The 27,895-nt window shown below is 35.2% G+C and overlaps 1 protein-coding gene across 3 annotated transcripts in view; it reads left to right on the top strand.

The window, feature by feature from the left end:
- Positions 1-27,895, top strand: part of TAOK1 (TAO kinase 1) — a 160,981-nt gene that overhangs the window by 90,288 nt on the left and 42,798 nt on the right. For 2 of the 3 annotated variants that reach the window (XM_032848449.1, XM_032848450.1), the window contains 7 exons: positions 6,180-6,251; positions 11,297-11,398; positions 12,643-12,688; positions 13,226-13,322; positions 14,988-15,101; positions 18,048-18,139; positions 26,802-26,895. In XM_032848449.1, the coding sequence (XP_032704340.1) occupies positions 6,180-6,251; positions 11,297-11,398; positions 12,643-12,688; positions 13,226-13,322; positions 14,988-15,101; positions 18,048-18,139; positions 26,802-26,895 (617 nt within the window). Of the gene's footprint in view, positions 1-6,179; positions 6,252-11,296; positions 11,399-12,642; positions 12,689-13,225; positions 13,323-14,987; positions 15,102-18,047; positions 18,140-26,801; positions 26,896-27,895 lie in introns of those variants that run through there. The other variant, XM_032848452.1, reaches the window with a different exon arrangement.

Below are 27,895 nucleotides of genomic sequence, written 5' to 3'. Positions count from 1 at the left end.
TCTCTCTCAAATAAATAAAAATCTTAAAAGAAAAGAAACACATTGAGAAAATCCTGACATATAGCCCATTCATTGTGCTGGTAGTATCTTTTAAATTTACTGCTTTTATTGAATGCAGTTTATGTATAGTAAATATACTAATACTTAGTGTATAGTTTGATGAAATTAGATAAATTATGCCCACATAGAATCAAGAAATCGAGATACAGAATGATGGTAGTTGTTGTGGGGAATGGAATGGAAGAGATAGAGGATGGAATGTTACTTGTTTGAATTTACCTTTTGGGTAGTAAGTATTTTATATATTTAAAAATTAAAATTTGGGGCACCTGGGTGGCTCAGTGGGTTAACGCCTCTGCCTTTGGCTCAGGTCATGATCCCAGGGTCCTGGGATCGAGCCCCGCATCGGGCTGTCTGCTCAGAGGGGAGCCTGCTTCCTCCTCTCTCTCTGCCTGCCTCTCTGCCTACTTGTGATCTCTGTCAAATAAATGAATAAAATCTTTAAAAAATTTTTTTTAATTAAAACTTAATCAGTTTATATGGGGTTTATGTCAGAGGCAAATAGGAACAGTGACTCCAACTGTATTCCAGATATAACCACATTGGAGGAAAGAATAGAACTAATACAAGTAACTTTTGTACATAATATTTTAACTGTATACCCTCAGTCTGGGAGAAGGAAACTGCAGACAGATCTTCAACTCTTTAATACATTTGTTTCATATTGGTATAGGTGTGATAATTCTGAAAATATGTGTTAAAGGATTGAGCAATGAATAATATTGGTATTATATAGAGTTAGGATCCTGACTATGAAAGAAGAGAAATATGGATTCAGGGAAGGTAAGGAACAACCCTGTGGGATTCGATAGATTATATCTCCCCCTGCTTATATATATGGTTATATCCTTCCCCCCATATATCTTCTTTCTCTGTCTGTTACAAGATTGTCACTGCAGTGACACCTCAATATCAGTGAGCACACAGATTTTGAATTCCTCACTAAAGGGAACAAGAGCTCCTTGGAGTAATGGCTCATTCTATTTCAGGGACAGGGAACATTAAAAGATAAGCCTTGGAACATCTTGTGCCAGAAAGTTAAAAAGTGCTTTAGGGGGAAAAAAAAAAAAAGAAAAAGAAAAGAAAGGAAGAAAAAAAAAAGTTGGGGTCTGTTAAAAGGACACTATAGCCAGATTGAGGGGCTCCCACTGGCCAAATCCTGGAATATAAGAATCAGTATAAAAATGGTAATGGATTGTATAGCCTATTGAATAAAATAGGAATCCATTTTATCCATGACAGATGACAGATGAATGGATGGATAAAAAGGGAGGGCTTTTTCTCATAATAGAATGCAGACTGTTAAATGTGAAGGGAATGGTGGAGTTGAAAAAAAAAATCAGCATTTTATAATCATCATAGTGAAGATTGGGTCTAGAACATTCAGTGGTTGCTAAATCTAGAGGGAAACTTTGATGAGCAGGATGTTTTCATGGTTTGGAAGTATCTCTTCACAGATTACTTGTTAGATATAAGGTAGGAAACAGTAACTATAACTATATACATTGAAAAAGAACAGACAGTGCCTTGAGGAGGTAATGAAAATTAGTAACCTCAGGGAGGAACAGACAGACATTTTATTCCTATAGATAGATACCCTGAAAAGAACAATATCACCCTTGTAGTATTTTGGCCAAAAATGTATAACCAAAATCTAATACTGAAAGAATGCCAGACAAACACAAATTTAGTAACATTCTATGAAATACCACTGTATAGTCTTCAGTGTCATGTATAGTCTTCAGTGTAATGTAACAGTGTCATGAAAGACAAAGAAAGGTTAAGGAATTGTTCTAGATTAGAGGAGACCAATAAGACATGATAACAAAGTACGTGTGATCCCAAAGGGAGGGAAAAACATGTTTGTAGACATTATATATTTTTATTCTTTTTAGATGTAATCTGCAAGGGTATCTCATTTTAATTTTGTCATTTAATTTTAATGTAACATTACTAATAAGTTTGGATTTTAATAAATTCTAATCAATTTCTAATTTAACTATTTTGTTAATTTATTTTTAATAAATTATTATTTATTATTATTTATTTAATAAATTACTTATTTGATAGAAGGAGAGGGAGTGGCAGTGGCAGGGAGAGGGAGAGGGAGAAGCAGGTTTCCCACTGAGGAGGAAGTGAAGCAGGCCTTGATCCCAGAACCCTGGGATCACGACCTGAGCCGAAGGCAGATGCTGTAATGTAAGTTAGAGTTCCTAGATGGCTTAGTCGGTTAAGTGTCTGCCTGGGATCGAGATCCACATCTGGCTCCCTCCTCAGTGGAGAGCTGCTTCTCCTTCTCCCTCTGCCTGCTGCTGTCCCCACTTGTTCTCTCTCTCTGTCTTTGTCAAATAAATAAATAAAATCTTTTTTTTTTCAAATATTTTATTTATTTATTTGACAGAGATCACAAGTAAGCAGAGAGGCAGGCAGAGAGAAAGTGGGAGGAAGCAGGCTCCTTGCTTATACCAATACCAATACCATATATGAAAATTGAAAATAGATCAAAGATCTAAATGTAACCGTTAAATCTGTAAAACTTCTAGAAGAAAACTAGGGGTAAATCTGCATAACCTTGGTTTTGGCAAAGGATTCTTAGATATCACTCCAAAAACATGAACAACAAAAGAAAAAAATAGGTAAATTAGACTTCATCAAAATAAAAACCTTCCATATTTCAAAACACTGAAAGACAACCTATAGACTAGGAGAAAATATTTTTAGATCACATATCTGATAATGGCTTTGTCTAGAATATATAAAGAACTCTAACAGCTCGATAATGAAAAGACAATTTAAAAATGGGCAAAGGATCTGAATTGACATTTCTCCAAAGAAGATGTACAAATGGCCAAGAAGCACAAGAAAAGATGCTTAACATCATGAGTCATGAATTTAAAAAAACATTATGCTAGATGAAAGAAGCAAACACTAAAGACCACGTGTTATATGGTTCCCTTTATATGAAGTGTCCAGAATGGGTAAATTGGACAGGGAGAGAGAGGGAAGTTGCTGCTTAGGGCTGGAGTGGTGGGGAAAAGGAATAAGAGGGCAATTGCCCAAAGGTATGGGGTTTCTTCTTTTTTTTTTTTTAATAGAGTAAAAAATTTTAATGTAAAATACAAATAAAATTTACCATTTTAACCACTTTTTTAAAAGAATAGTTTGGAGTTTTTGAGGTGATAGGAGTTCTAAAATTGTAGTGATGTTTGCATATATCTTTGTACTAAAAGCTATTAAATTGTACACATTCAAATGTGATTGTATAGAATGTATACTATCTCAGTAAAGCTGTTAAAAGAAAAGAATATTGCTGTTAACACCTATTGATTAAAATCAAGGAGCTCACAGATAAGCAGAGAACATTGTGGAAAAATAAATTCATTGAAAAATGCTCAGGCAGGACTTATGTGGCTAGATCCACTTTATCCATTAGAACAAGTGGTGCAAGTTTCATTAACCAGTCCACTACTAATTGAAATTGATATGTTATTAGTTGTTCCCAGACACAGTGTTTCTTTTTAAAAAGTTTTGTTTTGAGGGACACCTGGGTGGCTCAGAGGGTTAAGCCTCTGCCTTCGGCTCAGGTCATGATCTCCGGGTCCTGGGATCGAGCCCCGCATCAGGCTCTCTCTTGTCAGGGAGCCTGCTTCCCTCTCTCTCTCTGCCTGCCTCTCTGCCTACTTGTGATCTCTGTCAAATAAATAAATAAACAAAATCTTAAAAAAAGAGTTTTGTTTCGAGAGAGCGAGCTTTGGGGAAGTGGCATGGAGGGGCAGAGGAGTAGGAGAGAGAGAGACTCCCATGCAAGCTCCATGGCCAGCACGGAGCCCAACACAGCCTGGCTCGATATCACCCCCCTGAGATCATGCCGTAAGCCAAAGTCAAGAGTTGGAAGCTTAACCAACTGAGCTACCCAGATGCCACTAAGAAGTTTTTTAAAGCAACTGGTAGAGGTATAACTTACATATGTACTATTTTTTTAACAAGTTTATTGAGATACGAGTTACATTCTGTAAGTTCACCAACTTTTAAGTGTACATTTCAATGATTTTTAGTAAATATTATTTATAGTCATCACCATAATCTAATTTTAGAACATTTTAATTTTGGGAAGTCATTAAAGTCTAGACTGAAGATGATTTCTTCCACAGGTAATTTGAGATGGTTCTTACACTTTTACTAACTTACTTTAAATATTTCAGCTATTCTGATGTGTGTTCATGCATGTGTGAATATGTGTGTATATAATAAAAGTTTGGCTCTTCTTTTTCAGAGAGGGTTTTTTTTTTTTTTTTTTTTTTAAGATTTATTTACTTATTTTATGGGCGCCTGGGTGGCTCAGTGGGTTAAGCCTCTGCCCTCGGCTCAGGTCATGATCTCAGGGTCCTGGGATTAAGTCCCGCATCGGGCTCTCTGCTTGGCAGGGAGCCTGCTTCCTCCTCTCTCTCTCTGCCTGCTTCTCTGCCTACTTATGATCTCGCTCTGTCAAGTAAATAAAATCGTTAAAAAAAATTTATTTACTTATTTTAGAGATAGAGCAGGGGGAGAGGGAGAGAGAGAACCCCAAGCTGACTCCCTAAGTGTGGAGTCCACGCGGGGCTGGATCCCACAACCCTGAGATCATGTCCTGAGCCAAAACCCAAGAGTTGATGATTGCTTAACCAACTGCGCCACCCAGTTGCTCCTTTCAAAGAGTTAATGATCGTATTTCTGTTATATTTTTAATCACTTCGTTTTCAGAATTGCCCCAAGAGTGGTAAATAATTATGGTATATTGTAGCAGTATTAATTCTGATTAGCAGTTGTTTACAATAGACATGATTTGTCATGTTGAGGAATTACCTTTCTAATTGAGGTTTTCTAGGAGTTTGACGTTTCCTGCAACTGAGTACCTTTAGTGTTGGCCCCTTCCTGCATTTTCCATTTATTGAGTGCTGTTAACATGTATTTTTCCCCTCTGACTTTTAATAAATAAGGGGCACCTGGATGTCTTAGCCTATCAAGCGTCTGCCTTCTGTTCAGGTCAGGTTGTGAAACCGGGGTCCTGGTGTTCTGGGGTCCAGCCCTTTTGGGCTTCTTGCTCACCTGGGAGTCTGCTTCTCCCTCTCCCTTTGCCCCTCCTCCTGCTAAGCACTTGAGCACTCTCTCTCTGTCTCTCCCCCCTCAAGTAAATAAAATCTTTTTAAAAATGTGGTAGATGTTTTCCTACTATCCAGATCTTTTGCATTTCTTTGATTATAATATATTTTAGCCAAGTGAAAAATTTACTTTAATGCTTTATAATACTTGGTTTTTAAATTGTATTTAGAAATCTTTTGTCTGTATTTTCAAATCAAATTGGTACTATTTTGTACTGTTTGTGAAATTTTAGTTATTGGGTTATACTGCCTTCATAAAATTAATGGGATAACTTTTTGTTACTACTTATATCCTGGAAAGTTCCCCTGGTAAAGCTGTTTTCCACTTACAACTATTTTAAAGACAATTGGAATTCTTTTCAATCTGCCACTGTTGTTTTCCTCACATTTTTTCTTTAGATCGGTTTTAGTAATTTTAACTAGAAAATTGTCCATTTCATTGAGATTTCAAAATTTATTAGCATAGTCTTATATATATATATATATATATATATATATATATTCTAGTCTTGTTTTGTCTCTGTTTATAATACTATTGAAATTTATGGGCGCCTGGGTGGCTCAGTGGGTTAAGCCTCTGCCTTTGGCTCAGGTCATGATCTCAGGATCCTGGGATCGAGCCCCTCATCGGGCTCTCTGCTCAGCAGGGAGCCTGCTTCCCCGTCTCTCTCTGCCTGCCTCTCTGCCTACTTGTAATCTCTGTCTGTTAAATAAATAAATACAGTCTTTAAAGAAAATTTCTATATTTTTTCTCTCAACTAAATCACTGTAAGATAAACCTGCTTTTTCTCTCCAGTGTATGAGCTCCTGGATAATTCGATGTTTCATTATATATTTACTTTTTTTAAAATATGTTTTTAGTAGCACTTTTGGTGTCCTTTTTGATATGACAGCTTATAAATGCTTAAATTCTGAGAGAAATAATTGCCTAGATTTAATCTGTTCATTTTAACAATGGTCTTTGCTTTGTTTTTTTTTTAGGCACGAGATGTGCGCACCAATGAAGTGGTGGCTATCAAGAAAATGTCTTACAGTGGAAAGCAGTCTACTGAGGTAGGTAAAATGTATGCATTCTTATTCACACATTAGAGAAAGACATGCTATTTTTAAGGGGGATAGATGGGAATCCTTTAAAAAATATACATAAAGAAAAGTATACAAATATTAAGGGTATATATAAGTGAATTTTCTTTCAGAAACTAAATATGCTCATTAAAGTGTACCTAAAGCCATAAACAGAACATTAATGGCCTCCCAACTTGTGCCCCTAGCTTTTTATTTTTTAGTATATGTGCTGCTGAAGTGAGCTTACTTTTAAAACTGTGGTTTAATATATTACTTTATCTGTATCATAGGGAAATCATCAGTTTTTAAATAAGTAAACTAGAATAAGATATATGTGACAATAGATTATATTGTATATAGTTTTTTAAAGGTTTAGACATTGTTTAAGGCTTATTTTAAATTTTAATAATCAACAGGCAGTTATATCTAGTCTAAATATAGTGTGTAATAATTTGAAAAACAAATTGATACTACATTGATATTACTTTAGTTTGCTAACATTCTGATTCTCTTCAGATTATATTTATTCTATTGTATAAATTATTTTATGACATGTATTCTTTCTAAATCTAGGATTTTTATACTTTAATTTTTTAAATTAATTATTTTAATTGTGGTAAAATACACACAACAAAATTTATCATCTTAACATCTTTAAATGTACAGTTCAGTGGCATTGAAGCCATTCACATTGTCATGCAGTCATCACCACCATTCTTCTCCAGAACTCATTTCATCTTGCAGAATTGAAATTCTATACCCATTAAGCAATAATTCCCCATTCTCTGCATCCTCCACCCTTGGAAATCACCATTCTCATTTCTGTCTCTATGAATTTGATCACTCTAGGTGTCTCATGTAAGTTAAATCATGTAGTATTTGACCTTTTGTGACTGGCTTATTTCACTTAGCATAATGTCCTCAGAGTTCATCCATGATATGGTATGTGTCAGAATTTCCTTCCTTTTTAAGGCCGTATAGTGTGTGTGTGTGTGTGTGTGTGAACTACCACACTTTGTTTATCCACCCATTTTTCAGTGGATAGTTAGGTTCCTTCCCTCATTTGGTTATTGTGCTGCTATGAACTGGCTATGTAAATATTTCTTTGAATCTCTGCTTTCAGTAATTTCAGGTATATGGCTAAGATGGAATTGCTGAGTTAGTGTTTACTTTTTGAAGATTTTGGTTTTCTGCCTTTTTTGGAAGTTCTGTTTTATGGTAAATTTAATTTTTGCGAAGATTGTATTGTGGGTATGGTAACACTATTATGATTATATTACTCTTTCATCATTTTGATACCTAAAAATTTTTCTAAAAATTCCTGAACCTCTAAAAAACTCCATTTCTTACAAGTTCACTCTAATTTTATTTGCCATTCTATAGCACAGCTGTAGGAATAGCTTTCACAGGCAGACTGTGTTGGAGTCTATTTGATTAGTTACACCTAAAACAAAGTTTCATTTAGTTTATCATCTTTTCACATCCAATTGTTAGTGTCCTTCATGAACGTCCTTTTTACCTTGAAGAGTACAGGCTTTTGCTTTGTTCTGAGTTTGGTCCCAGAGCATTCAAATTTGAAATTTAAAGCCCATGAAATGTTTTTTCAGAATTTTGCATTTTAATATTGTACACATTTTATATAAAACACTGTAAACTTATTTTGCTGTATTTTGTTGAGGACTTGTGAAATATAATAAGAAATAAATGATCTTAAAGTTTAGTACAAAATATTTCTTAAAGTTTTCTATTATGCTGGTAGTTTCTGTGCCTTTAGAAATATGGCCCAAGTTAGTAGAAAAGCTTGAGAAAACTAAAACAACAAAAAACAGATTCCTAATTCCCATCACACATCACTAAGCCTCTAGAATCTTTGAGTATGAATCAAAGGATTTGTAATTTTAGAGTTCCCTGGTTGCTTTTTTTTTTTTTCCTTAAGATTTTATTTATTTATTTGTCAGAAAGAGAGAGCACACAAGCAGGCAGAGTGGCAGGGAGAGGCAGAGAGAGAAGCAGGCTCCCTCCTGAGCAAGGAGCCCGATGTGGGACTTGATCCCAGGACCCTGGGATCATGACCTGAAGTGAAGGCAGCAGCTTAACCCACTGAGCCCACCCAGGCACCCCTCTCTGGTTGCTTCTTAAGAATATCTATGGAGGGGCGCCTGGGTGGCTCAGTGGGTTAAAGCCTCTGCCTTCGGCTCTGGTCATGATCTCAGGGTCCTGGGATCGAGCCCCACATTGGGCTCTCTGCTCCGCGCCCCCCGCTCTCTGCCTACTTGTGATCTCTGTCTGTCAAATAAATAAAACAAATCTTAAAAAAAAAAAAAAAAAAAGAATAACTATGGATATGGCATAAGGTTGTCATGGAATAGCTTACGGCCAGAGACTTACCTGTATTTCCTCAAAGCCATCAGTGAAGAAGTAAAATATATAAGAAAATGTTTTCATACTGCTTGCTTTTTTCTGTGACCTTTCCTATATAATAACAATTGTTTACTAGCATTTAGAAAGTATGCATTTAGGAATTTAAATCTCAAAGTAATTATTTGAGTTTAAAAAACATAACCTTAATATTTGATAGAACATATAAGCCAAAGACACAATAGGTGACCTATATGACATGTAAATTACATGTTAATAAATCTGCACATAATGGGGAAATTGATGGGACACCTGGGTGGCCCAGTTGGTTAAGGTTAAGTGTCTGTCTTCAGCCCAGCTCATGATCTGGGAGTCCTGGGGTTGAGCCTACAGTCAGGCCTCCTGCTCAGTGGGGAGCCTGCTTCTCCCTCTCCCTTTGCCTCTCCCCCACAACTTATACTCTCCCCCTCTCTTTAACTCAAATAAATAAGTAAATCTTTATTTCTTTTATTTAAATTCATTTAATTAATATAATGTAGTATTGGTTTCAGAGGTACAGGCCTATGATTCATCAGTCTTATAAAATACCCAGTGCTCATTATATCACATGGCCCTCCTTAATATCCATCACCCAGTTATCCCATCCTTCTACCCCTTCCCCTCCAGCACCCTTAGTTTGTTTCCTGTGATTAAGAGTCTCTTACAGTTTGTCTCTCTGGTTTCGTCTTGGTTTATTTTTTCTTCTCTTCCCCTATGATCCTCTGTTTTATTTCTTAAATTCTGCGTATCAGTGAGATCATATGATAATTGTCTTTCTCTGATTCTGATTGACTTATTTCACTTAACATAGTATCCTCTAGTTCTATCCACATCATTGTGAATGGCAAGATTTCATTTTTTTTGAAGACAGTATTTATTTATTTGCCAGAGAAAGATCACAGTAGGCAGAGAGGCAGGCAGAGAGAGAGAGGAAGGGAGGCAGGCTCCCTGCTGAGCAGAGAACCCAATGCGGGGCTCGATCCCAGGATCCTGGGATCATTACCTGAGCCGAAGGCAGAGGCTTTAACCCACTGAGCCACCCAGGTGCCCCAAGATTTCATTTTTTGATGGCTGCATAATAGTCCATTGTGTGTGTGTGTGTGTGTGTGTGTGTGTGTGTGTTTACACACCACATCTTCTTTATCCATTCATCTGATGGACATCTGGGTCCATTCCATAATTTGGCTATTGTGAACACTGCTTCCATAAACATTGGTGTGCAGGTGCCCCTTCAGATCACTACACATGTATCTTTGGGGTAAATACCCAGTAGTGCATTTGCTGGGATGTAAGGTAGCTCTATTTTCAACTTTTCGAGGAACCTCCATACTGTTTTGCAGAGTGGCAGCATCAGCTTCCATTCCCATCAACAGTGTAGGAGGGTTCCCCTTTCTCTGCATCTTTGCCAATAGCTGTCGTTTCCTGACATGTTAATTTTAGAGATCCTGACTGGTATGAAGTGGTATTGCATTGTGGTTTTGATTGTATTTCCCTGATACCAAGTGATGTTGAGTATTTTATGTGTCTGTCGGCCATTTGTATGTCTTTGGAGAAATGTCTGTTCATGTCCTCTGCCCATTTCTTGATTGGATTATTTGTTCTTTGGATATTGAGTTTGATTTATAGATTTTGGATACTAACCCTTTATCTGGTAAGACATTTGCAAATATCTTCTCCCATTCTGTAGGTTGTCTTTTGGTTTTGTCCACTGTTTGCTTTGGTGTGCAAAAATCTTGATAAGTCCTAATAGTTTGTTTTTACCTTTGTTTCTCTTGCTTTTGGAGATGTGTCTAGCCAGAAGTTACTGTAGCCAAGGTCAAAGAGGTTGCCGGGCCTGTGTTTTCTTCCAGAATTTTGATGGATTCCTGTCTCACATTTAGGTCTTCCAGCCATTTTGAGTAAAATCTTAAAAAAAAAAAAAAAAAAAAAGTGGGGGTATTGCTTGGGTGGCTCAGTCAGTTAACCATCTGCCTTTGGCTCAAGTCATGATCCCAGAGTCCTGGGATTGAGCCCTGTGTCAGGCTCCCTGCTCAGAGAGGGGTCTGCTTCTCCTTCCCCCTGCTCTTGCTCTCTCTCTCACCCCCTCAATAAGTAAGTACTTACAATAAGTAAAATAGAAAAAAAAAACAAAAAGGGGGAAGTTGAACTAATGGAGAAAAATCACTGTAGTATATAGGTTTCATCAACATGCTTGGTGTGTGATGGTAAAATTTTAATGAGACTCGATGATAAATTTTATCAAACTGAAATATCAAAAGGAAGCCTGCCTCCCTTCCTCTCTCTCTCTGCCTGCCTCTCTGCCTACTGTGATCTCTCTCTGGCAAATAAATAAATAAAGTCTTTAAAAAAAAAGAAATCGTGCCATTCACAGTGATGTGGATAGAACTAGAGGATACTATGTTAAGTGAAATTCATTATTGCCTTGAATAAAATAACTTTATAAATTATGAATTGAGTTTAAACTATATAAATGAAATTACTTTTAAATTTATTAGTTTGCTATTAAGTATTAAAATAAAACAAAGTTGTATGTTTTCATTAACCCTGCTTAAGCTAGTAATTACTTTTTTCTTACATAACTTTCTAAGGAAAAGCAACTGTTCATAATTCTTTTCTTTATTCCCCCCCCCCAACAGAAATGGCAGGATATTATTAAGGAAGTCAAGTTTCTACAAAGAATAAAACATCCCAACAGTATAGAATACAAAGGCTGCTATTTACGTGAGCACACAGCATGGGTAGGTGTTTGCTCTCTCCTTGCTATAATTTTGTTGCTACTGGTTTAGAATGAATTAATTCAAGAATGTCTCAAAATGGTTGTGTAAAGCCATTCAAAAACACCTTGAAATGTTAGTTTCATACTGAGTGAGGAAGAGAAGCTTTTCTTAGAACTCCTTGGCAATAAGAGATAATAGAACTTGTACAGGTTTACTGCAGAGATTTGGCTGACCTTTATGTGCGTGGTAAAATGTTCTCTGACATTTTTTAGTATTATCATTTTTCATATGGTTTATCAAGCATTGTACAATACTATTATTCGAGGATAAAAGTTAGCATATCTTTTTGACATAAATACGTTGTAATCTATTTAACCACACAGATTTGGTGAATTTTGGTGAAATATGTATTGATTATAATTCTTTGGCTGAATAATACTAATGGTAGAAAAGTGAGACACTTTATTACAACAAGTGGAGATTAATTTTCTCTTTTTCCCATTAAAATGACAAGGTAGTATTCCAACAGTGGTATAGGCATAATAACTCTATCTTTAAAGAGTAAGTTTTCAGGGTGCCTGGATGGCTCAGCAGTTAAGTGTCTACCTTCAACTCAGGTCATGATCTCAGGGTCCCGGGATTGAGACCTACATCGGACTCCCTGTTCAGCAGGGAACCTGCTTCTCCCTCTCCTCCCCATTTGTGCTATCTTTCTGTTGCTCTGTCTCTCTCTCTCTCTCTCAAATAAATAAATATATAAAATCTTAAAAAAAAAAAAAAAGAAGAAGAGTAAATTTTCTTTTAACAGAAATGGATAATAATAGGGCCTACTTTATAAGGTGGTTGTGAGGATTAAATTAGTTAATATGTATAAAATATCTAGCACACAGGAAGTCCTCTGTATTTGCTTTAAGGAAGCATTTAAAACTGTAACCTAACCTTTGTACATATAAATCCAGAGGACAGTTTTCCATTTCCTAATAGTTAGAACAATGTAACTATATTCCTTTATAGTTTTAGTTAGTAATTATAGATGAAATATACATCTTGTACAAGTGATTGTGTATTGGCATAAAAGATTAATGTATTATTGACTTTATCATTTAAGAAATTACTAAATACATAAATACTTATTTTTTAAGGTAAATGATGACTAGCTTTATTTTACTTCAGGCTGTCTTCTTAATCTCCTTGGTGAATTTATTTTATCTCAAATAGAATCTTTTTACTAATTTAGTGCTTTTACAATTTTTCTTCCCATGTAGCTGGTAATGGAATATTGTTTAGGATCTGCTTCAGATTTACTGGAAGGTAGGTTTCCTTTAATTATTCAGAAAAAAAAGTATTAGCAAAAATATGAGAATTCTGTAAGATTTTCTTAAATAATGTAAAAACTTTCCAGAAAGAGTAAAAACCTTCGCCTTTTCTAGATTCTCATCATAGTATGCACTGTCCTGTAGTAGCATAAAATAGGTGAATTTTCTTATATTATAACTTACCAAGCATTTTTCTTCATTCTTTGTCGTTTAGCTTAACCTATACCTTCTGTTCAGAATGAAGATGTATGAGAATAAAGGGAAAACTTGTCTTTTGTTATTTTTGTTTTTATAATCAACTAATTGTTGAATGTTAGCTTAGAGGGAAATTGGCTGTGAGCTATATACTTTAACAGTTAGGCACAACTGTAATTCCAGTTATAAATTTCAGTAGCCTTGTTTTATTGTTTTGGGGAGCAAATCTTCTCACTAAATGTTAGTTTTTCAAAATAGCCTGAAATATTAGATGTTTATTTTTTTAAACAAAAATATTCTGTGTAGTAATTATTTTCCCATAAATTCTTACTTTAAGTTCACAAAAAGCCATTACAAGAAGTGGAAATAGCAGCAATTACACATGGTGCTCTCCAGGGATTAGCCTACTTACATTCTCATACCATGATCCATAGGTAAGTGCTTTGACAATTATCATGTATTAACAGCAAATGACTTACTGGGTTTATCAACCATAGAACTTATTAACACTAAAAGTTTTGTTGGTTATAGCCAAATAAAAGCATTTCAGAATCTTATAAACTCAGTTTTTAGGTTGTCCTGCAAACATGCCAGTACATTTGATCTCCTTTTAGAATCAGTTGTTTTTTTTCTATAATGATAAAAGATTTAATTCAAAGTTAAATTTTAATTTTCCTTTTAGGATCAGTTTTATCTTTGTCTACATGTGGTGCTGGGCTTTCTGACATTTCTGCACTTTATAGATTTGTGGTAGGAATATAATTGTAGAATATTTAATTTGGTATATGGAAAAGAAATTAGGAATTATGTAGTCTTACTTTTTTCATGTTACAGATAAAGCAGTGCCCCAGTTTATGACTAATTTTTCTGAAGTTTACAAAGCCAGACTAGTCTAGAACTAGACTTTGGTCTTTTGCATTTCTGGTAATGGATAGGCCAGTTTTGTTCCATTGATCCCATGACATGGACTTAACACTCTGTACTTTTGAGTATTAATCCTTGATGATCCCTAATAATGGATAGTAACGTTAAGAGTAAACTATTTTATAATGCATTTTTAGCATTGATACAGGTTTTGATTATCTTAAAAGGAAACTAGCTTGTGAACCAGGCAGTATATATTAAACTATATAGTAGAGTCATTGTGAGCTAAATGGCTTACCATTTTTTTTAAGACGAGGATAGTAAGGTCCAAGAGAAGTCTACATGCTAACAAATAAGTGAATGGAAGAGTTGGAATTAGAACTTAAGGTCTTATCAGCCTCAAAATACCTCTTCTCATTTAAAAAGCAAATGGAAGGAAAAAGATTTATTTAATATTATATCCATTACAATACTATAGTTAGAATTGACAAGTGCTTAGAAATTTGGTTGGGGTTTTTTTGGTTGGTGTTTTGGTTTTGGGGGTTTTTGTGTTTTTGTTTTTTTTTTGTTTGTTTGTTTGTTTTTTTTTTTTGAAGGGTTAAATGTATGTTATGGTACCAATTGCACATACCATCCTATTATATAAATATCCATAATATTCTTATTTTGCATGGATAATATGTTTGCTAATTTTAAAAAGTAAGCTTGAAAGTAAATTAAAAATAAAACCCATTAGATACTACATTATCCATGTGTTTCAGTTTTATTTCATGTTTAGTTAGGAGAACTATGGTAAGGTTTGGAAATGATAAGAATAACCTTCAAAAAAAAAACAAATTTGGGGTATTAGATCTTTTTTAAGTTTACATGGTACACTCAGAAATCTTAAAATTATGAAGGACTCATCAGCTAATTAAACTATTTTTAAAACCATTATTTGTATCAATAAACAGGAACTCAAGTATAGACTATGCTCTAATTACTTGATTTTATGTCTTTTGTCTTTAGTGCTATTTTGTCTTTTAGAGAAGAAAATTATCACTGTATATTTATATCACTTCTCTATTTTTTGCTTTTGGATCTTAATTCTCATTATCCTAATTTAGAAATTATCCTAGGACTTAATTACTTTGATTTTTCCTTCCCTATTATAAAACTTTTTACTTGATTTTTATCATTTTCAACACAGTCTAATGAACAAAAGAGAAATAATTTTCTGTGTTCCTTAAACCCAGAGATATCAAAGCAGGAAATATCCTTCTGACAGAACCAGGCCAGGTGAAACTTGCTGACTTTGGATCAGCTTCCATGGCATCTCCTGCCAATTCTTTTGTGGGAACGCCATATTGGTAAGAATAATCCTATTTGCTATTGATCCTCGTGATTGAAATAGGAAATGTGTGATTATACTTTTTCAGATGTCTTACCTTTTTCTTGTATTATAATGCCATTGTGGACATTTTAACTTTTTAAGCATGGTTAGTTTCAGATATAGATTTGGAGTGCTGCCCTTACATCTCCTGTTTTTTTCATTTGTCCCCTTGACATTTTCTTCTGTATTATAACCTGCATTATATTTTGGGTGTGGGAGTAAAAAAATTCAATGAAAATCCAAGTGAGGAGAATACAGAAATGCTAAGTGGAAATTTGTGTGTTTTCTTTGTATTTTTATTTACCATATATTAGTACCTTCAGACTAAGAGTACCGGAAGGAAGACTGATGGCTGATATGGAGTTTTCTGGTTTTATTTTTTATTATGGAGAATTTCAAATACACATAAAAGTAGACAAAAGTATAATGAAACCTTGCATATCAGTCACCCAGCCCAGTAACAGTATCTCATGGCCATTCCTGCTGTATGTACTCATTTTTGTCTCCTCCCTGCCCCCGCCATTATTTTTAAGCAAATTCTAGGCATCCCCTGTTTTATCCATAAATAATTTTTGTATTAATGTCAGCAAGTTTGAAGGGAATAATTGTCCAGCTCTTCAACTTCCATATGTTCTTCCATATGAAGAGAATGATGTCTTAGGTCCACTCTATCTTCTTTCCCACCTACCTTTCAAATCTCCCTCTCCTGCTTTATAAAAAATAGGACTCCTTACCCAGCCTGAATATTACAATGATGCAGTGGTCTGGGATATAAAAGCCTCAAAGCAACACCAGAAGAATAATTTGAGAATCTGTAGTAACAGAAATTTTGAAGAGTCAGAACACAAACTCTTGGCAAGGCTTTGTGCCTTTTCAGTCATCTCCATTCCCTTTTCCTCCTTGCTTTTTCTCTCTCCTCAGTTATCTTTCTCCCCTTCTTTTTTTCTAGTGTAAAATTTGTAACTGAGATGGTTGTCATGGGGACACATTAACATATTACTTGCATAGAAAATGAAGTCAGACTTTTTCCAACAGAAAGTGATTCTGATTTGACTGATTGATATGACAGTGAAGACTGGCTTTGCTAATTGGCTTATACAACAGTGTGTTGTTTTTTAATAAATCAAATGAGCTAATTCTGCAGCTCTGTGTTTTAAATATTGTTAAATCACATATAAAGCATAAAAGTATATGCTATGCATTATATCCTTTATAGCTATTAAGTTTATAAAATTTAGATAACTCAGAAATGTACAAGGGGATAAATAATTTTCATAAATTCATTAGAGGCAAACAAATTTAAAAATTTGAAGAATTTCTACTCTTCCATTGCTCTAGATGACCAAAAATTTCTTATGTCCTACTTTAGGTAGACTCCCTTTCCCTTCTATTCAAAGGATTCTGTGAGCAAATATTTCTTAATATTTGCTTAATGGTTCTCCTATTTATAAATTAATGGTGAATACTAGATATTTAGAAGGTCTTGAAAAGTTCTGCAATAAAAAATAAAATTACTTGTTTAATTCTGCCTTAATTAGTAATTTCCCAAACTTACTTCAACATCTGAAAGAATCTTGAGGGGCACCTGGGTGGCTTCATTGGTTAAGTGTCTAAGTTTTTTTATTTCTGCTCAGTCATGGTCTTAGGGTCACGGGATCTAGCGCCATGTCAGGCTCCATGCTTAGCATGGAGCCTGCTTAAGATTCTCTCTCTCCTTCTCCCCCTGTCCCTCCCTCCCCGTTTCCCTCCCTTCCTCCCTCTATTAAAAAGAAAAAAAACAAACATCTTGGAAATACTCTGGTATTGACAATTGAAAATTTACTTTATTTACATATTCATTAATTTGTATATAATGTACTTGGAATGTAGGAACTAGGTACATATTTAGATGTCATTACACTTAAGCTTAAACACACTCACACTCGGGTATATGGTGACCGCCCTACCTAAGTATCAACAATTGTTCTAAGTGTCTTTCTATCTTTAACAACAAATACAAGTCAAATACCATCAAAAATGTTAGACTCTAATTAGAGACATGAATTAATGTTCCATTTTATAACCAAGACACCTGTAAGGTTGATAATTGTGTTATTGTCTTGGTTGTGAGCTGCCCTAGCCACTTTTATCATGGAACACTATTCCTATTTAAAAGGAAGAGTGACAAACTATGGTTATTAAGTGTTGGTTATTTGGCAGATATTTTCTAAAATAAATGAAGTGAGCTTGTCACTGCAGGGAAAACGATTGATAGTATTCTTTGCCAGTGATAAAAATTACATCTTTCAAGCACGAATCAGACTTTGATAGTAACATCCTGAGACCAAAATATTTAAGAATCACTGGCCTGAGGGGGAGTGCCTAGGTGCTTCATTCAGTTAAGAGTCTGACTTTTGATTTTGGTTCAGGTCATGATCTCAGAGTTCTGAGATCAAGCCTCAAGTTGGGCTCCACTCTGGATCTGGAGTCTGCTTAGGATTCTCTCTCTCCCCATCTGCCCCTTCCCTACTCTCTCTCTGTCTCTTAAAAAACAACCACCACAAAAAAAAAAACTATAAAAAAATAACAACAACAACAGAAAACCCCACTGAGTTTAAAAAAAAAAAAAAGTCACTAGCCTAAGGGCTAAGGGTTATACAATATTAGAATATGCAACCCTGCTCTGGGGCATCTTTTCTTTAGGATGCTGCTTAATGATAATGATAGATGGTGAGAATGAGTCTCACAGTATATATGCAGTGGTAAATATTTCCCTAATGACCTGTAGGGCATTTATTTCTCATAAAAATTCTTATCTAAACACGATGTCTAGAATTCACATAGGTGTTCTCTATGTAATTAGAATTTTTTATATGTACATTTTTAAAGAATAGAATACTTTTTTTTTTTTTTTTTTTACTTTAAATGACATTTTATGTTTTAGGATGGCCCCAGAAGTAATTTTAGCCATGGATGAAGGACAGTATGATGGCAAAGTAGATGTATGGTCTCTTGGAATAACGTGTATTGAACTAGGTAAGCATTGTTCTTTATTACTGTGTAGTAAGTTATGATCAGTGTTTTACCTCATTCTCTGTACCAAAGCAAAGCTTTTTATTTTTAATGTCTGTTAGTAAAGGGAGCAATAAATCTATTAAAGTTTTCACTTTGGTTATCTGGTAATTTTTATATATATTAGGTGAGGTGTATTTGCTGTGTTAAATTAGGTCTAAAATAATTTTCCACTGTGGTATTAAGTATTTATGTCTAATATTTAATGGCTTTGTTAAACATCTAAAATATGTCTGTAATTATAAGATTTACTATCTGTAGGTAGTCTCTACAACATTGACGAATTACTTACCTCTACCTAGGATGCTTATTACTTTGAATTAGGTATGAGAATTAGATGTCAAGCTTCATGACATACTGTAACAATTTGATTTTATGCACACATTTTATTCTGTTGCCCATAAAGGGAACTACGCTTAAGTCAGTGGACCATCATAACTTTACTAGCATTCTCAGTGTAAGTGAGCCAGGTAGATAATTGAATTGTCACTGTAATTGAAGATGATGTCCATCTTCTTGCTCTTGGTTCTCCCAAGTTTACCCCTTTCCATCCTATATTCTTTCCTTTTTTTCTTCTTATAAAAATATTCCAGGGGCACCTGGCTGGCTTAGTCTGTAGAGCATGCAACTCTTAAGTTTGAGCCCCATGATGGGTGTAGAGATTACTTACGAATAAAATCTTAAAAAAAAAAAGATTCCATTAAATTTTATTTAAAAGTGGGAAATATTGGGAATATTTAATTGAACCATTCTAGGAGTGACCACAAATCAAAAATAACACATTAAAAAGAGAATCCATGTGAGGGGCGCCTGGGTGGCTCAGTTGTTTGAACATCCAATTCTTAATTTCAATTCAGGTCATGATCTTGAGGTTGTGGGATTGAACCCTGCCTTGGGCTCCAAGCTCTGTACAGAGTCTGGTTGTCCTTCTCCCTCTGCACTGCTTCCTGTTTGTGAAGGCACATGCTCTCTCTCTCTCTCAAATAAATAAATAAAATCTTTTTAAAAAGTAAAATTCATGTGTAATTTGGTTAAATGATTTTCAAATTGAGTTCATCAGTTTTGTAAATAGGGAAATTGAGGTAAAATAAAAATCAAAAGCTTATCCTTATATAGTAGATGAAAATTATAATTTCCATTATAAACCATGCTTTTCTATCTTACAGTCTTCATATTTTTCCAAAATTATATAATCTTTAGGTATGTTGCTTTTATTATAATTCCTACATTAACCATTCCCTTCAAGCTCTATATTATTTATTTAATTTATTTTAAAGTATGACAGCATCAGCAGACAGATTTGTAGATACCATCATGTCATTCTCTTCTGATCTCTTAGTCTCTCTTTGAGGTTTGCAGAATTTTTTTTCCATTTTAAAGTGTTTTAACCTCAATTCTTTTAACCTCAGTTGTTCCTGCAGGTAGATCCTCATTAATTTCTTAAGAAACCTGGGTGTAAATGTAGAGAAGCTGGTTAATATACTCTGGCCATGGGGTATTTTTACATACTTGTGCTGGTTGATGCATACATGTACCGCTTGGTGATAGTGAAATCACCTTAATGGTGCTGTTAGATATTATTAATATATATTAATATTTATTTGATTAGAAAAGTATTCATTAACCAGTTGTACTGCTCAGAAAGAAAACTCCAGTTTCTGTGAAAGGGCTTATTTTTCCAGACTTTCTAGCTTCTCTCTCTTTTCTTTTTTAAGATTTACTTATTTATTTAAGAGAGAGAGGAAGAGAGAGCCTGAGAAGGAGGGGCAAAAAGGGAGGCTGAGCATGGAGCCTGACTTGGGAATTGATTTCATGACCCTGAAAGCACAACCTGAGCCAAAACCAAGAGTCAGAGGCTTAACCAAATTGAAACACCCAGGAACCCCTCTAGTTTCTCTTTATTGTAGCTAATAAAGTAGACTTTCTTCACAATGAGAGTATTTACACTTAAAGCAGTATCAGAAAATGAAACTGCCTTTAGATAATTTTAAATGAGTGAGACATTTAAAGAAATTCTTAGAGTTTTAGTCCTACTTCTGGCATCTTCAGCTTTTATAATCTTTCATAATCACTTTTTAAAATTTTACTTACAAATGTTTTTGAATTATGAAGTGCTAAGTTAGGAACTACATTTTAAGCCTGCTTCTGGATTCAGAGGAAAGGCCTACAGTAAGTAGCACAGGCCAATAAAATTTTCTGCAGATTGAAGTGTTCTGTATCCGCATGGCTTTTGAGCACTTGAAATGTGGCTGTTGCAGTTGAGTAAGTGAATATTGAGTTTTATACTGTTTAAAATAAATTTACATTTGAATAGTTACATGTGGCTAGTGACTACCTTGTTAGACATATATAGATCAAAGGGCGTGATTTTCAATGCAAATTAGACTTGCAGTCTTCAGAAATATATCTGTTATATGCTTTTCAACTTCCAAAATAGTTAAGGATAAATAAAATCTTTAAAAATAAATTAACTAAATAGTTAAGGATAATGAGTTAAAGCAAAGTGTGTTCTTATAGTGCAGGTAGGAGAACAGATGTAAGTCAGTTGTACTGACCTTGGTTTTGGTATGTATAGTTATTAAGAAATATTTTCATACTTTGTTATAAAGATTGAAATAACTTGGTCATGTCTTAATGACCAAGAAATCTTAAAGTACAGGATTTTTCATAGATGAGTTTATGTTTGTTTACAATAAATCTTATGAAAAAGTTCCCTAACTTGTTTTTCAGGCTTTGTGCCTGAATGTACAATTGTGTCTATAAAAGTAAAATTTACCACTTTTTCCTGATTATAAAGTGTATGTTGAGGTCATAAAATTTCAGGGGAAGAAAGCAAAAAGAAATAAATCAAAATAACAATAACTAATTTAGTGGATATGCATGATAAAAAGATGTCGGTTGTGGCATTGGAAACATAAAACATGGAGTTTGGAGAGTAAAAATGTAGAACTTTAGAATGTGTTCATACGAAGTTGTTACCAACTTAAAGTAGACTACTCTATTGTTTTTTTTTTTTAAAGATTTTATTTATTTATTTGACAGAGAGAGATCACAAGTAGACGGAGAGGCAGGCAGAGAGAGAGAGGGAAGCAGGCTCCCCGCCGAGCAGAGAGCCCGATGTGGGACTCAGTCCCAGGACCCTGAGATCATGACCTGAGCCAAAGGCAGCGGCTTAACCCACTGAGCCACCCAGGCGCCCTAGACTACTCTAAATAGAAGTTGTTTTATGTAAGCCTCATGGCAACTACAAAGCAAAAACCTATAGTAGATACACAAAAGAAAAGAATTTAAGCATACTAATATAAAAAATTATCAAATCACAAAAGAGATTAAGAGGAAAGTAACAAAGGAATTACAAACAATTAACAAAATATCAATAAGTACATAACTGTCAATAATTAATTGTAGGGGCGCCTGGGTGGCTCAGTGGGTTAAAGCCTCTGCTTTCAGCTCAGGTCATGATCCCAGGGTCCTGGGATCGAGCCCTGCATCGGGCTCTCTGCTCGGTGGTGAGCCTGCTTCCTCCTCTCTTCTCTGCCTGCCTCTCTGCCTACTTGTGATCTCTGTCTGTTAAATAAATAAAGTCCTTAAATAATAATAATAATTGTAAATGGACTAAGTTCTCCAGTCATAGGTTGGCTGGACAGGACCCATCTATGTAATGCCTATGAAAGACTAATTTCAGATGTTAAGGACACACACAGTCTAAAAGTGAAGGGGGATTATAAAGATATTCCATGTAAAGAGAAACTGAAAGAAGGTGCGGTAGCTATATTCACATCAGACAAAATAGACTTTAAAACAAAGACTATATGGACACCTACCTGGCTTAGTTGGTAGAGCATGTGACTCTTAATCTCAAGATTATTAATTCAAGCCCCATGTTGGGCATGGAGCCTACTAAAAACAAACAAAAAAGTAAAGGGGCACCTGGATGGTACAGTTGGTTAAGCCTTTGACTCTTTTATCTCAGGTTGTGATCACAGGATCGTGAGATCAAGCCCCACATCAGGCTCCATGCTCCCCACCAGAGTCTGTTTAAGTTCTCTCTCCCACCCCCTCTCCCTCTGCCCCCCACTTCCCCCACCTTGTGCTCATGCACTCTCTCTCAAATATATAAATAAATCTTTCTTAAAGAAAATTTAAAAAATATATAAAATGACTGTGGTAAGAGACAAAGAAGGGCATTACATAATGGTATAGAGGTCAGTCCAGCAGCAAGATAGGAGATTTGTAAATATTTATGCACCTAAGACAGGAGCACCTAAATATGTAAGGTGGTTTTGACACACCTAAAGGGAGAAGTAGACAGCAATACAATAAGAGTAGAGGACTGTAAAACCCCACTTTTATCAATGGATAGATCATTCAGACAAAAAATCAACATGGAAACATTGGCCTTAGCACGTTGAAACAGATGGACTTAACAGACATAATATATACAGAACCTTTCATCCAAAAGCAACACAATGCATATTCTTCTGAAGTATACATTGAGCATTTTCCAAAATAGATCAGATGTTAGACCACAGAATAAGTCTTAATAAATTTAAGAAGATTGGAATCCTATTAAGCAACTTTTCCAACAAAGTGGTATGAAAGTTAAAACCAATTATAAGGGGGCGCCTGGGTGGCTCAGTGGGTTAAAGCCTCTGGCCTTCGGCTCAGGTTGTGAGTCCAGAGTCCTGGGATCGAGGCCCGCATCCAGCTCTCTGCTCAGCAGGGAGCTTGCTTCCCTTCCTTTCTCTCTGCCTATCTCTCTGCCTACTTGTGATCTCTCTCTGTCAAATAAATAAATAAAATCTTTAAAAAAAAATTATAAGAATAAAACTGGAAAATCCACAAATATATGGGGATTAAACAACATCCTTCTGTAACAACCAGTGGGTCAAAGAAGAAATCAAAAGAGAAATAAAGATACCTGGAATAAATGAAAATGGAAATACAACATACTAAAATGTATGGGAGGCAGCAAAAGTGGTTCTAAGAGGGCAGTTCATTGAAATAAATGCTTACATTGAGAAATATCTCAAATAATATAATTTCATACTTCAAGGAACTAGAAAAAGAACAAACTAAGGCTAAAGTTAATAAAAGGAAGGAAATAACAAATACCAGAGCAGAAATAAATGAGATACTAAAAAGCCAATAGAAAAGATCAACAAAACTAAGAGCTGGTTTTGTTTTTGTTTTTTTTTAAAGATTTTATTTATTTATTTGACAGACAGAGATCACAAGTAGGCAGAGAGGCAGGCAGAGAGAGAGAGGGAAGCAGGCTCCCTGCTGAGCAGAGAGCCCAATGTGGGGCTCTATCCCAGAACTCTGGGATCATGACCTGAGCTGAAGGCAGAGGCTTTAACCCGCTGAGCCATCCAGGCGCCCCTAAGAGCTGGTTTTTTGAAAAGATAAACAAAACAGAAAACCTTATCTAGATTTACCATGACAAGAGGACTCAAATGAATTCAGAAATGAAAGAGATGTTAAAACTGATAACACAGAAATACAAATTATCACGAGAGACTACTATGAATAATTAGATGTCAACAAATCGGACAACCCTAGAAGAAATGGATAAATTCCTAGAAACATACAACCTACCAAGACTGGATCATGAAGAAATAGAAAATCTGAACAGACTGATTACTAGTAAGAAGATCAAATTAGTAATCAAAACATTCCAACAAACAAGTTCAGGACCAGGTCATTTCACTGGTGAATTCTAACACATAAAGAATTAATACTAACCCTTCTCAAACTCTTCCAAAAAAATACAAGAGGTAGGAACACTTCAAAACTCATTTTATAAGGCCAGCATTACCCTGATACCAAAAGATCATTACCCTGATACCAAAAGGTCACTTTTGAAAAAGAGAAGGACACTAAAAAGAAAATTACAGGCCAATATCCTTGAACATCATCGATCCAGAAAACCCTCAACAAAATATTAGCATACCGAATTCAACAATATAGTCAACCGACCCTTGAACAACATTTGAGTTAGGGAGAATTACCCTCTCATGAGCCATGGAGGTGGCTCAGCATAGAGTGTCAGAGCCCAAGTCGGGTGAAGAGGTGACAATAGGGGGAACTTCCTATCATATAGATTCAGAGTCTAAGGAGGACATCTGTGTTTCGGGGTAGCCTGATACAGTGTTCCTAATCAAAAGGAAGAGAGTTTCTCTCATAAAGACTGATTAGAAGAGCCACATTGCAGAGAGGTGACCCAGTTTAGGTTGGTTTTAGAAACTGAATGGATAAAGAAATGTTCACACTATAGAGTAACTTGGAATGGGGTTTGAAAACTTGAGCAAGGAAAAACTGCAACAAACTTGAGCAAGGAAAGGGAGACATCTGCTTAAGAGAGAATGTGGTAGCAAAGATGGGAGACTGGTTACATACCGGGAGATTTTATCAAATAAGAAAATACTAATTAAGCGTGATAAGAGCAAGGTTCCTCATTGTTAGAAGAGTGTGACAAATAATGGAAAAAGATAAAGCTAGAACTCCATTGTTTCATGAACATGTTGAATGTGCATGTATGTATATAAATTTTTGTGTGTGTTTCCTAACTCTGTCCACTGAAAGGATATAAGAACAGTGATTTCTCAGTAGCAGTGAGCACACCTGTTGCCACAGCTCCTTGGAAAAATGGTGGAAACCTTGGTCTGGAGTGTGGAAATACAAGATAAGCCTGGAAAATCTTAGTGTGCCAGAAAGCAAGGAAGTGATTAAGAAGTGATAGGGCCATGTCAAAAAGCCAATAAAGTGTTCTCATTGCTCAAACATGAGGCATTTTGAACATCAAAATAAAGGATAGTAGCAGATTATAAAATAAAATAGAAATCTGCAAGTCTGTGTAATAGAGAGGAAAATTAAAGTTTTATGGAAAAAACAGGATGTTTATATAGATTCAAAGTATCTTCTCAAAAAATACTAATTACAAAAGGAAACAAAGAAACTTACCATGAAGAAGTCTGACAGGCACAGCTTTAACTGCTATAATGCGAACACCATCAATAATGGAAGCATTCAAAATCATGCACCATCACATAGAATACAATGAGAAAAAGAGAACACTTCCGTGATGCTCCTGCCAAAGATACGTAACCCAAATATAATCATAGGATAAACCCAAATTGGAGGGACATTGAAGAGTCTTGTATAATTCAAAATGACTTCAGCAGTTACCTTAAGAGACCAGAAAAAGAGGAGCAAAAGGCATTTGGCTGATTTAGTAGGGCAAATGACTTTAGATCTTGGGGTTGTGATTGGTTCAAGCCTCACATCAGGCATGGAGTTTACTTAAAAAGAAGGAAAGAACGAAAAGAAAAAGAGGAGCAAATTCAACCCAAAATAACTAGAACAAAGAGAATTTTTAAAAATCAAAGCAGGTGGGGTGCCTGGGTGGCTCAGTCACTTTAAGTATCTGCCTTCTGCTCAAGTCATGATCCCATGGTCCTGTGTTTGTTTAAGCCCTGTGTTTGGCTTCCTGCTCAGTGGGAAGCCTGCTTCTCCCTCTGTCCCTCCCCCATTCTCTTGCGTGTGAATTCTCTCTCAAATAAATAAAAACTTGGAAAAAAAAAAAAACAGGAATCAAATAAAAAACAAAAGAACAATAGAGAAAACCAATGAAACCAAAAACCCCCTAGTTTTCTGAGGTGTGCCTGGATGGCTCAGTCGGTTAAGATTGGGAATTTTTATTTCAGCTCAGATTATGAACTCAAAGTCCTGAGATCAAACCCAGCACTGACTCTGTGCTCAGTGGATAGTTGGTTTGAGATTCTCTGCCTCCCAACACCTCTGTTCTGTCCCCTCCCTGGTGCTCAGGAGCTCCCCCCCACCCCCACTAAAATAAAGAAAGAAATCTTTAAAAAAAAAAAGTTCTCTGAGAAAATAAAATTGATAAACCTCTAGCCAGCTTGATCAGGGAAAAAGAAGATACAAATGACCAATATCAGGAAAGGGAAGTGACATAACTACACATTTTACAGGTATTAAAAGGATTATAGGGAAATATTATGAACAATTTTATGTTAATTTATTAATTTTAGATAAGATGCACACTTTCCTTGATGGAAATGATCAAGGCTTGCTGTTGCTACAGAGGACATCATTGGAACATTTGATTGAAATTTGAATGGGGTTGAGGATTAGATGATAGTCATGTATCAGTATTAATGGCCTGATTTAATTGTGGTTCTTTAGAGGAAAGTTCTTATTTATAGGAAATACAAAAGTATTTAGGGATGGTAGGGCATTAGGCCAGCAACTTAGTGTAAATTGACACACTTGAAAAAGTTTTTTGAGCTCCATATGAAATTTTTTTTTTTTGCGAAATTTGAGACATTAAAATTTTTTAAAATTTAATTTAATTTTTGTGAGATAGGGAAGGGAGGGAGAGGGAGGGAGAAAATGAATCTTTTGCAGGTTCCACACCCAGCACAGAGCCCAACTGAGGCTCAGTCTCCCAACCCTGAGATCATAACCTGAGTTGAAATCAAGAGTTAGGCACTTAACTGACCGAGCCACCCAGGTCTAACTGCCCCCCACAAATATTTTAAACAATGTTTGCATGCCTTTATATAACAGGCACATATTTTAACAGGAATGTTTCTTTCTTCTACAGCGGAAAGGAAGCCTCCTTTATTTAATATGAATGCAATGAGTGCCTTATATCACATAGCCCAAAATGAATCCCCTACACTACAGTCTAATGAATGGTGAGTATTGCTGAGACATATATTACTCAACATTGTATAAATTACTTTTTTATAATGTTATCAAAATGATTTTATTTCAATTAGGTAAAGTATATTTCCTGAAGAGATATTAAATTTGTTTTTCTTACCCTTGTATTTATCTTCTGTTTAATATCTGCTTTTCATAACATATGTAATTCAGTTCAGAAATAAAGGAGAGATGATGCCACATGGAAGCAGAAAGTATTGCTTTTTACAAAAATTCATAATTTATTTTTTCTTTGAACTTTAGGAACACATAATCCTGATTATATAATAAATAATAAATATAATATATAATAGCATAATTTAAACATTGATATTTTATTGGGGAATGGTTTATAATTTATCAAGTATAAAACATAGGTAAAATGGGGGCACCTGGGTGGCTCAGTGGGTTAAAGCCTCTGCCTTCGGCTCAGGTCATGATTCCAGGGTTCTGGGATCGAGCCCCGCATCGGGCTCTCTGCTCAGCAGGGAGCCTGCTTCCCCCCTCTTTCTCTCTGCCAGCCTCTCTGCCTACTTGTGATCTCTATCAAATAAATAAATAAAATCTTAAAAAAAAATACGTAAAGTGATTTATCAGAATCATCAGGTAATTCATAACTTTGGGATGTTCTAATTGTTATTATGATGTTTATATTCAGAATACTGGTATTCTGTCTCCTGGTACTTCCTTGATTTGATTAAATTAAATTAATTTATGTAAAGAAGTTTATGGAGAACAGATTGACAGTTTTAGAAAACTAGGGTTTTTATCAGTGATAGAAAATTTTAGTGTATGTACCTAAGTGTATTTAGGTGTGTCAAACATTTGAAAAATTCTAGAGGCATATCAAGCATACTCAGTATTTTTAAATTGACAAATAGATGTATAAGTTAATGAAACTTAATTTCTTTAACGATTGCATACTTAAGGTGCGTTAGTAGGTCTTCGCTATGTGTTTAGAAATACTTGGAATCCTTTGGCACAGTCTAGCAT

Source organism: Lontra canadensis, unplaced genomic scaffold (assembly GCF_010015895.1).
Source record: "Lontra canadensis isolate GAN:19392208 unplaced genomic scaffold, GSC_riverotter_1.0 scaffold204, whole genome shotgun sequence".
Classification (NCBI taxonomy): domain Eukaryota; kingdom Metazoa; phylum Chordata; class Mammalia; order Carnivora; family Mustelidae; genus Lontra; species Lontra canadensis.
This window is presented reverse-complemented; position numbering and strand designations above follow the sequence as displayed.